The 12,105-nt window shown below is 41.0% G+C and overlaps 1 protein-coding gene across 4 annotated transcripts in view; it reads right to left on the bottom strand.

The window, feature by feature from the left end:
• The window catches only part of MBOAT1 (membrane bound glycerophospholipid O-acyltransferase 1), a 58,957-nt gene that overhangs the window by 12,219 nt on the left and 34,633 nt on the right, over nucleotides 1-12,105 (bottom strand). For all 4 annotated transcript variants that reach the window (XM_087764683.1, XM_009475498.2, XM_087764702.1 and 1 more), the window contains 4 exons: nucleotides 8,161-8,216; nucleotides 5,867-5,921; nucleotides 2,896-3,079; nucleotides 1,051-1,243 (listed from right to left, as the gene is read on the bottom strand). In XM_087764683.1, coding sequence (XP_087620809.1) covers nucleotides 1,051-1,243; nucleotides 2,896-3,079; nucleotides 5,867-5,921; nucleotides 8,161-8,216 — 488 coding nt within the window. The remainder of the gene's footprint in view (nucleotides 1-1,050; nucleotides 1,244-2,895; nucleotides 3,080-5,866; nucleotides 5,922-8,160; nucleotides 8,217-12,105) is intronic.

Consider the following 12,105-nt stretch of genomic DNA (forward strand, 5'->3'; position numbering starts at 1 on the left):
CTGGCTGTCTTCCCTCAATCTGTCAGTTTTATTCCCAGCAGTTTAATCACAGCCTCGCAATGAATCTCCCTGGCTCTTTCCATCCCATCTCAATGACACTCTTCCCAGTTTCAGGTGTATGCATTGCTGGCTGGGCTTTCAGGATCTCCCCTACAAACAAAGTCTTGTAATAGCAGCAAAAAAATTGAGTCTCTCCATTTTCAGCCTGGCCTAGAAGGATTTGACTCCTCACACATAGATGGGAAAGGTGACTTCTAAAAGGAAGAAAGTAAAATACAAAAACATTATTTTGACCACCAGTCTAGCTGGCTCCCAAGAAAAGAAATTTGCTTCTCTATAATGAGCCCTCTTCCTTCCCTTCTCCTTTTCATTGCAGAGATTCTTGGGTCCTTCCCATCACCTCCTTTGTTCCCCACCTTCCCCATGGTTCTCCAATCCTTTCTCTTGATCGCTCAAAGCTAACGTGTGGACAGGACCACACAGTGCTTTGGAGGCAAAGCCTAACTTCAGCCCCCCAACAAGCACTACAGCTTTCTTATACAGAGGCATGTGCTAAAGATGTCCCACAGGAAGAGAGAGGTCTGTTTGTATTATAACATACTTGTAAAGCCCAAGCCAGTGTGACGCATTTAAACCTCCCAACCCCACTGATACAAGTCGCAAATTACGAATAAAGCATAAGAATCAAGGTTTAGAGGAGGCAAACTTTTTTTTCCTAAGAATTCCTGTAAAAATTATTTTGGTACAATTACAAAGTTTTAAGAGGAAATTGTTACATTGACTTTACTGGCAAGAAGCTGAAAAGCAGATTTGGTTCCAGAGGCAGGGGATGTCAGACAAGCTAGAAGAGATTTTATGCATGTTTTTGAAAACTTTTGCCATCTTCCCACTTCAGTTGGGTCCAATGCCTACAGGAACATGTGTACACCTCCCATGGGAACTACAGGTCTAGGGACTAATTTATCCAGCCCCCCCCCCCCCCGCAATGTTTCAGACCCCCTCCCCCATTTATTTGTTACCTACAAAAATAAGTGATGTAGCCAGACTTACCTAACGTCCATGCAAAGTAATACTTTGGTTTTGCTGCCTGTGTTACAACATACAGGTAACCAAGTCTTGACAAGAAGGGTGTTTTATCAAGAAATTCATTATCAATAATATATGCCATAGGAAAGTTCTTGGTAAGTGTCAAGAATAAAATGAGAGATACTATTGTGATACACAGCTTGTACATCACTGCTCCCTAAAAAGCACAAACAACAAAACATTCATTAGAAACATTTGCTTAAGGAAAAAAAAAAAAAAAAAAGCAGTACTCATGATATACAAAAAAAACGCACTTCAAGAACCACTGAAGTTAGCACTGACAGAGTCAAAAATAATTAATTTAGAAGAGGAAACAAAGAAAAGGCCACAGTCAAAGCTTTGGTTTAATTTGTTTTACTGAACTACCTATAGATAGGTACAAAGGACAACTAGAAGTCAAAATTGGTGATGAACTTCACAAGAGACTCCTACATCAGTTAGTGAAGGTCCTAAAATGAGAAAGGAAACAAACAAAAATCCAAACCCGACAATGTAATGGAGAAATCTTCCCTATACGGACTGTCATCTCCTGGAACTAAGGACTGGATTCCTCCTGTAAGCCAAAACCATTGGCATTCAAGTACAATAGTAGGTCGTATTGCTCAGCTACCATCCAGAGATCTTGCTAAAAATCACTTGTCCAAAAAATGTATGTCTTCTACAGCATGCATACCTTCCCTTGATATAGGGTATTTTCTATGCCATACTGTTTTCTATTACCGCTCTGTAGCTTTCTATATACTAACATTATTGACAATCACGTCAGCAGTTAGAAGCTCGATTTCAAATACACATCAGAAGTAAACTCTCCTGGATACAGTCATAATTAAAAAGGTAAATCTGGCACTTGGGTACCATGTAAAAATTAACTCATGTTCTCAAAAGACTAATAAAAGTGGAATATACTATTGGAACAACAATGCATTTTTTGATCCCAAGTACTCTTTTTATACTTTCTTCATACTCAGCAATGAATTAATCTTTAAATAGTTACAGTGCAAATGTTAGTATTCTCTGCTGACTTGTGTCTAACACAATATGGGCCTTATTCTCACCTCAGTCAGACTAATGTAAATCAGAAGTAACACCACTGAAGTCAGTAGAAATACAACCGTGTGCAACAGGAATCAGGTATGTATAGGCACATACTCAGTTCCAGAGGAGACATTCTGCACATCCACAAAGCTACACATTCAGTGTCACCTTAAGGTAAGAGAGAGGAATCTGTTTCTCATGCTGTTATCCTGCCTTACAAGAAGGTAATTTTATAAGAAGGTCTTAAGTAAGATTAAAAAAATATAAAATAAAATTAGTGTTAATTGTATGTGAAAAATGACCTTCAAGTCATCTTAAAGTGTGAGATTCTCTTGCAAAGCACCTGGACAAGCTACAGTTTCTGATTAGCCATGATTCATGTACTTCCAACATCACCTGCACTACAGGTGAGATTTGACTTCCCCCCCCCCCCCCCCCCCCCCAACATTTCCTCTTCGGTCTGGAGCTGAACTGCAACTCGTCATTGTCAGAACCTGCAGACCGTTCCCATCGCTGCACAAAGGACACCCATTAACCAATGGCCCATTTTGCAAGCCAAACGCATTTGGGGAATTCAAGAGGAAGACACTAGCCCCTTCACCCCTGACCCTGTGATAAAAACAGCAGCCACTTCACAGAAAAAAAACCACTGTAATGCTTACTGGGAAGATAATCCAAAAATGGGTTTTCTTCTTAGTTTTTAATTATGAGAATCATGTACAAAGCTGTACTCTCCTGCCCTTTGCAATAAATCCTTGTCGTTTTAAAACTTACAGTTGGAGAAGGATCAGGAAGTCTGTCATAACCCTTCTGCTTCCAGTTCACTTCTAATAGTTTCATGTGCACATGCCTCCCTTCAATGAAGGCTATATAATCCTTGTAATTGCTGCAAGGCCCAGCTATGATGCTCATAAAATTGAGGAGATAGCTTAAATACTCCAGTAAAGAAGGTCTTGTCCTGTGAAAATCATCCACACACAACAAAACAAAACAAAACACCAAGGTAAAACACACCAAAGGCTTTCACGAATGCTTTTTGTTGTACTGCCTGCCTCCGTCCTCAGCTCTCCCCTATCACCCTTCCCCCAGCTGAAAGCCCACTGTATCTGTTTTGGACGAAGCACAGCCTCTCTTATATCCCCGCGATGTCTGGCAGACGGCAAGCAGAACGAGGGCAACGGGGAAGTGCTGAAGCTACAGGTGAACGAATGCTACCGATTTGAAAAGCTGTAATCTTATTACTAGAAACATTTTAGTTAAAAACAGTCATCAATTTAAATACTCACTCTCAAACAAATTGACTTGCACATTTTAAACAGGCCAGCAGTACCAGGAGTGAGAAGCTGGTAATTGTTACTGTCCAGTGTGGCAGGGACCAGTAACGGCTGGCAGACCGCAAGCTGAGTAACACAAGCCTCACCAAGCAGTGCAATGCAGTAACTTGCCTTGTTATGCAAACCACAGGGCAGGGAGCATTTAAGACCAGGACTCTCAGGCCTGAGAGGAGCTCTCACCCACCCTTCTGTTCAGCCTTTTGAAAAATGGGAAGTGTGATGTGAGACATAGCAGAAGAGAATGAAGAGGCACTCTGTCCTACTGTGCAAATAAAGGAAGTAATTGCCTGTATTGCATCATGAACAGGAAAAGGAACTAAGGGGAAAAAAACACATAAATCAAAAGACAGCTGAAGATGAAAGTCAAAGAGTGTTTGTTATTTCCATTTTGCAAGTGCATATCCCACAAGTTCCTTGAGGGGTTTTACATTAGATGTAAAATGAAGAAGATCCACTGTCCTTGCTACAGAGCAGTAGGATGGAAAAGAAAGATGCACAGGCCTCTCACCGCTAGTGTAATTTGTAAATTGTTGGGCTTGCTTTATTTATGTGGCTGAAAACACCAACATCTAAATTCTGCACTGAGATACACAGTGCTCTCCACAAATGTGCTAACAGTCACCATTCAAGTAAACGAGGAGTCCCCAGATGAGAACAGAAACTGGGGCACAGTGTTTCAAGACTTTCCTGTCCAAGACACAGATGGACACGCATAAACCAAAACCCACTTAAAATTCTTTCAGACCAAAACATAAATTTCTAGCAAACAAACCAAGCAACAGTTAAACATTTGCTGTTGCCTACTTTTATTCTGAAGTGGAATTAGTTTGAATAAACAGTTAGCTTAGCCAGGATTTTCTGCATTCACCCTGCTAGTTATTGTAGATGTTAATGCCTGAATGATATGTTCTCTGGTGAAAGCATGTCACAGAAAGATGCAGCAAACAATTTGGGGTAAGGCTCATCTTTCTGTTCTGCAAAATCGAGTCCACGATTTGGGCTTCTGAGCTTTACAGTAAGATTAAAAATAAAGTCATTAGTTTCAACTTAGATTCTGCACATGGGTGGGTGGGGAGACATGAGCAATGCACAAAGGAATGTACAGAGGATGAGTGAGAAACAAAAACAGACCAAGAACAGGAGGGAAGACAAAAGGCTGTATTACCAAAGGGGATTTAAAGCTCTTCAGTTATGACTTGTCTGCCACCAACACTTGAGCTATTGGCATGTATTTTTCTATTATGAGCTCATCTACTGTACAAGTAAAAAAAAAAAAAAAAAAAAGCAAGCCTGTTTGGCGAGAATTTGACTAGAATTAATCATATGGTCACAAGGGCCCAGTGCAGTTAAATATTATGCTGTGAGCTTTAAAAATAGACACAAAGCTGTGGGTCACAACAAAAGTTATACAAGTCTCCCTACAGGACTTTTGCTTCTCAAGAAATTACTCCCTTCTTACTTTTAGAAGCTCATATGCAGATTTTCTGATGGCTGAATCTTCTGCCTTGGAAATGAAGGAAATAATTTCCTTGGCCTTAAACAAATACTTCATGGTGAAAAGTAGTTGTGGTTCTAAGACTAATTCTGTAACACTAACTCTTCTAAAAAAAAAAACCCCAAACAAACAAAGAAACAAACAAACAAACAAAAAAAAACAAAGAGAGAGAGTTCACCTGCATCCTTGTATTGAGAGACAAAATAGAAAAAGAAGGTGCGCAAACATATGATCTACATGCTGCCTCCCTCTAAAAAAACGAGAAGACTAGTTACATTAACGTGAAGGACTGGGAGTATCAACATTACGGAGGGAGACAGGAAAAATAAAATTTCAGTGTCCAAAAATTATGGCAAAGAAAAGTAGTACTTGAAGTGTCAGAGTCAAACCAAAATGAATTTTTACTACACAGTGGTTTGCTCACAGAGGAGGAGTATTCTACTTGGAAAAATAACATATCACAGAGGATGAAGACAACAGCCAAAAAGTCCATATAGTACAGTCTTAGCCTGAATATGAGAGTTGATTCAGCAAAGACTAGTTTTGTTGCACGTGGAGTACATCTTTAAGTCAATGAGATGTTGCCAAGTACTTCAGTGCTTTACTGACCAGCACAGGATGATAAAGGCAGAAGTCCTGGATTGAAGAAATAAGGAATATAGCAGAGAAGCTATGTTTGTGTAAGGAGGGCACTGACAGCAGCATTTCAAAACCGAAACTGCTCAAGCAAATTGAAAAAGCAGGCAGGACTTTTGGCTTATCATGGACTGGAAAGAAGCAGGGAACGTTTTCACGACCGGGCCACTAAGTTGGTCCTGACATTGCTAAGGGGGGAAAAAAAAAAAAATAAAAAAACAAACCCTAAACTTATTTGGAAGAAATTAAACACAAATCACTAGGGGAACTGAATTCTTACTTTACAGCAAGCCGATTTTGCTCAGCAGTGAGTTCCTCAGCTTGTCGCCCTATTCCTAGAGAGAAAGAAAAGTCACATTAGATCTTTCCGAAAGCCAAACAGTGAAAGCTATCCCCAAAGCCTCATGTTTGCATCCCACAGATAACTTTCTAAAGCCATAAGCTTCAAGATTTCTTTGTCACAGGCAGCTGTAGTACAGCTCAATTGCTAACTTTTAGGTCAAGTATATTCACGTTCTACCTTACCTGTTTACCCAGTTCCTTACCTCATTCCCCCTTTCTCACCCTTGCTACACTTTCAGGAAGAGCAGCCATAGTATTCCCACACACACAGTGCAACTCGCAATGCCACAACTGGCAGCGACCCCCAGCAGCCTCTAGTAACGGTCCTGGGCTGGAAAAACCTCTGTTCCCAGAAGCTGCTGGCTCATTTAAGCACAAGCCTCCCGCTGGCTCCTTGGTGAGAAATGGAGCATTTCACAGCAGGAGGAGTGGGCAGTGGAAGAGAAATGGGCTTTCAGGAAACAGAAGCTCCACTGGTGTGAACGAGCAGCCTGGCTGCCTGCTGCTGGAGCAAGCCTAAACACACACATCAGTAATAATCTGGAATTGTACAAGGTCCAGACTGGACGAGCAATCTCCTGTTGAGTGCACGAAACCTTTGGGGCCAGAGGTAGAGCACAGACCTGCTGTCCCAGGAAAACTATGGAAAAATCTTGTACGATGGCCAGTGCGTAAACAGATGTTGCTCATAGGAAATACCTCAAAACCTTCAATCTGAAGCTTTAGCTGGACATACTATGAGGAATCCCACTGGCTTCAGCAGAACAACTCACCATGGGATGAGTCACAGCACTCGATGCTGAGCATGCATGTATACATCTTCACAAGATCAGGGGCTTGGCATCAATTAACACTACCATTCTAAACCTACTGGCCGTAATTACCGATACACACACACACACAAGACCCGTTTCCTAAAAGACTGCTGATAAGCTGCTCATTTCCATTCTCTCTCTGCTATTTCAGTTTGTAAATACTGGGGGAGTGTGAGTTCCAGGGAAACAATTAAGCACTTAATTACTTAAAGGGTTGGGTATTTTGTTTGTTTCAATTTATGGGCAGCTGTGTTAAATTTTTACAAATAGGGATTTGTCACTAATGCTTGAACTGCAAGCTGCCTCCATTTGATCAACTGCTCCATATATGGACGTTCAAAATGCAAAGAGCCTTTTCCACCACCATTAATCCGTAGGATTTCCGGTTTGCTTAAAATGCACCTGCCTCTGTTGTTGTCTTTTCCTTTCTGCCTGTTCGTTTATCTTCAATATTCTAGGTGTGTGTCTAGGCTGCACACCACTGTGGCACGCAGCGATACCTGAGCTGGCTAGTTTAAATAACAGAAGCAGAGAAACCCCAGCAACATGAATGTCAACAAGGTCAATTAGCCGAGCTTCAAACTGCACCCATTATAGCCAGCTAAAAGCATTAGACCCACTTGTGTAAACTTGGCTTGTAAACAGCGCCAGACCCTACAGTCTGTGGTGTGGCCATCACCTAAATCCTAGATCATAACAACTCTATAGCAGGCTACTTATTTAGTCACCCACAACTTATAATGCAACAGGCCTCAGACCATCAGAAATTCACACTGCAACATCAGTAGACATGAGCAATAACGGTACTGATGACAATTGACATTTCTAGCCTTTGCACTATACTAGACACAGGCATTTTACTGGGAAATAATAGCGCTCTTTGTCACAGCACAGCACAAGACTGAAGACAATGTTATTTTGCTTGCAACTGTGCTTCTCCCTGCACTGGGAAAAAGCTATTGAATTCCATCTTTTGCAACTCATGGAGTATATTATCACTGAATAATATATCAGTGATAGCATATTTTTACTACATTAACGTTAATGACTGAACCTATGTATCAAACACAACTCAATTTTTTGAGATTTTTGAGACTCAAGAACAGCTTTGGAGAGCTTAACAGAGATGCACTGTAGCATCTAAACAGCAGATGCTGGTACCAGCTAAAATCCAAACTGGGCCCCAAGGAAGCAGAGCCCCCAAAGGGGAAAACAGTTGTCTTTGTTACTGCAAAGACAGTTTAATCCTAGAGAACTGATCAAAACTTGAAGTTTCTCATTTTCCTCCACAAAGCATTTTTCTTCTTCATTTGGAGCAACTTGCTGAACTACATTCATCCACTCTGTAACTCAACCACAGATTGCGCTGGAATAAAAATGCTGTCTTCAGCCCATGGGAAGCGATTCCTTTTCTTACCATCATGTAACTGGCATGCAAGTGTTGTGATCTTCTGCGTAATTATCATCAGCGGACTATAAAAAAGACAGAAACAACAGTTACATGTCTTGTAATACAAATTATTCCCAACTTTCTTACTGAATGTCTTTATCCCTTTAAAAGGCATAACTGTATTAGCAATGAGTGGAAAACATCCAATTAAAACTGAAGGAGGAACTCAGGCATAAGACAATTGCCTGGGTTCAAAACAACCCCGCTAACTTGCACTCGAATTTTTAATTGCTAACTGAACAAAAAGCCTTATTTTTTGTCTCCCCATCCTGCAGCAGTGCAAATTGTAATTCAGAAGAAATCACACCACTAGGAAACATCAGCTTTTGCAGTCCACTGGGCTTCCTTTCAGGCGAAGACCAAATTCAAGCCCTGTACGATGCAACACTAGAATACAGCAATGCTGCTGTAACATAACTCTGGCTCTTCTTACTGTTACTGTCCTATTGTCTGTCTCCCCAGTGCCCTAAGAAAACGTCGACTCTGCAGATACACATGCTTATTTCCCCACATGAATAGCCCTATCAATTAGGACTACGTGCAAATACCAGAATAGCTGTCAGCACAGCAGAGTTTCCCACTTGCTTCTTGGCCATACAACTGCCTTGGGGACAGCCTGTCCAAGATGTACCATCCAATGGTACAGATATTTGGGCATGTGGGATCTGGAGCCTCCCAAACACATGAGCTAGCTGTACCTGAGACACACTTACAGGCTACAAGAACCCAGCAGCTTTGGGCCAACCAAAGAAGCAGCGTAGGAATAACCACTACGTTCAATAGGGCTGCTTATACTTTCCAGATCCAGCTTTACAGAGCTTCTTAGCACTGTAGGCAAATGTGAGCTGCTGCAGGTAAGGAACTGAAAAAAGGAAAAGCTCAGCTTGGTGGCATCAGGAACTGGTCCCCATGAGGGTAAAGGACACAGCCAGGAGCATTCACAGGCACATAAGAAGAAAGAAGGGGGGAAAACCATGGGGACAACTAACCACTCCCTCATAGGCAGAGGCTCCGGGGCTAACTGTGGTCCATATACAGCTTCTAAGGGCTGTGGAGCCCTAAACACAAAACCCGGCGCTGAACACCTGTGATCTGGAAGGACCCATGGCAGGCAAAGCGAGGGGCGAGCACCTGCTAACACTGCCTGTCCCCATCTCTCTGCCACTGGGGACACCAGCACAGGGTGCCCAGATCTCACGCTACCTATGAGACAGACGTTCACCACCACAATAGCCAGGAGGTTGTAAGGCGTGATGAGGATCCATCGTTATTTTAAAAGCGTTAATTGTGATGATTGTATGTAAAACCAGTTCCACAGAAGAACTTTGTCTTTGCTGAGGATTAATACAGTGGATTGTTTCTTGATTTGGTGATAAATTATCAACCTAAACCATACAGAGCTTTCTGTTTGAACACAAATGATGTCTTCAACATGGAAATTAAAACCCGAGTTTGTGTACACGCTATCTACAGAGTTTGACTGGTATATGGATCTTTTTTCAAAGAGACGTAGATGATTACTCCAATTATTATGGCTATTCATTTTAAATATTGTAATATATTTTCTGGAATTCAATGAAAGAAAAAAAGGTGGGCTTTTTTAGTTGGAGCACTGTATTTTCCCCACCGATTTCTCAAGGTAAGAAAAAAAAGCAAAAGTTACATTCAATGTTATCTCTGTCTAAAATAACAGTCAAATATTCATGTTCTGCAGAGATTTTTCAAGATATTCTGAATCATCCTCGACTAAATCAACCTAGTGGTTACAATCAAATGTAAACCCAGTGGCTGACATAAACTGTTTCCAATCTGATTATCCCACTATGATAAATCAAACTGATTTTCAAGATAATTAATATGCTGAGCATGATAAACACAAGAATAGTGGAAAAAGACATTCTTTCATCATAAGTGGTCTTTTTTTTTTTTAATACTAAATATGGCTGATCTTTTTCAAGAGTCCACATGTAATTCTGCATGGGTAATTTGCATTTTCTACCCAAAAACAGAGAACATGCAATATCAGCCAATTTCTTAATCAGAAACTATTTTTATCCTTTCAGCAGTCTCTACTTGAAATGTCAGTAAAAAAGCTTGCACATAAAACCCAGAACAATCTTAAATACACACAGATCTGGAGTACAACTGTAACACAAGGGTTTGTACAGCAGCTCTCCTTGGGTCACTTAGACCACTGATTGAAGCTAAGGAATGGACAAATTCAACAATGACTTTTCACCTTCCAGACAACTCCAATATTGTGAAATAGTAATTCTAATTTTTATGCCAATTCATCTTTCAAGAAAAGTTATTTATAAGCTGTTTTCACCATTATCTTCAACATCCTATTTCTCAAAGTAGATTTTCCCATTCATACAAAATTTAGCTTTGCTTTCAAAGATACATAAATCCCAATCATTTAAGCATACGAAAAAGCAGATTTTTTTAATTCTTAAGAGAGACAGAGGCTGTCAGTGAACCAGCAGTTTTACTGCAATAAACACGGATTTTTATTTTGTCAGTGCTTGACCTTTTAGCTTTATGGGTGAACATTAACACTTGTTTCAAATTGGTTCAATTTGTTGCATATGTTTCTTACAGCAAGCACTTTATGCCAATATTAAAGTGGGTAACTTTAAACCTCAGGCTCAGAGCCAAAACCGTATGCCTTTAAGTGCCTAAATTTAGACACTTGTCTTTTAGAAAATTGGGCCCCCCACCGTAAGCCAGAGAGAACCAAAATGCAAACAATCCTGATGTGCTGATTAACCGAAGGAAGCAGAAGTGCAGCCTGCACTAAAGTCATACGTGTAAACACAGAGAAGAGAGAGGTTCTCTTCATCTATATTAGGAATTCATCGCCTCATTGACGGCACATTGTAACCCAGCGGAACAAGTCAGCCTCCCCTGCACTTTAATCAGAAAAGACGGATGGTCTGCCTCCCTCAAATCCCGACTCCAGAGAAGACAAGTGAGCACAAAAGCGACACTGCTGACACCGTGGGTGGGAGGGAGACCCACAAAGTGCATCTGAGATACCTTCAGTTCTCTCTCCTGCCATCATCGTATTACACATCTGCATATCTCTTCTACACCCTACTCGGTAAGGTGGAAACCTGCTGTACAGTGACAATGGGATGACACCCTCTAAATCTTTCACAAGATCAGTATCAGATACCATAAAACGCTTCACACAAAGGGTAAGCAAGGTTTCAGGTGAACAGGGAGCATCTTCCTCCTCCCTCGCCCATCTACTGTTGTCCCACTGACTTGATCTCACTGGGGAACCAAGCCTTCGCTGCAGGAAAGGGCAGAGCACAACAAAGCAATAGCAGTGCTGGAGCTCTGTTGCCTTCTGGCACCCCTTTGGGGTGTGGGGGCCCCCCACCTTCTGCACACCCACACCTGGTCCACTCCTCCCTGTGGACTCACCAGTCTCTCCTCATCACTACACACACATAGAGCAAATCTAAGACTGTTTTTGTTTCTTCAGAATGAAAAATAGTTCTTTCCCCCATATTTGCAGAGCAATGCATGAGGATGCAAGTCCTGAATCAATATTAAAAATTAGATAAGAAAAATATATTTAATTTAGGGGAAAAATTAAATATCATCATTTCCTAAACACACATGTGAGTTTTGATTATTAAAACTTGGCAATACCAGAGTACTGAACTGTCATTTCTGTTCAGCCTTTCAGGTAACCTCCAATTTTAAACAGCAATAAAACACTCAGCAAGTTAATATGCAAAATACAGCACCATATCACATATAGCCAACTGTTTCTGACCTGATAATATTTTAAACCTTAATCTCTACTGGAAAAAGCCAGAAGTGCTACAAACAAGAAGGGGAGCTAAAGCTATTAAACTTCCAAAAAACTGTCTGTCTCCCAAATTTCGAGAGATGTAC

The sequence above is a fragment of the Nipponia nippon genome, unplaced genomic scaffold, assembly GCF_047370975.1.
Source record: "Nipponia nippon isolate SJK-2023a ecotype South Korea unplaced genomic scaffold, ASM4737097v1 scaffold_1, whole genome shotgun sequence".
In the NCBI taxonomy this organism is placed as follows: Eukaryota; Metazoa; Chordata; class Aves; order Pelecaniformes; family Threskiornithidae; genus Nipponia; species Nipponia nippon.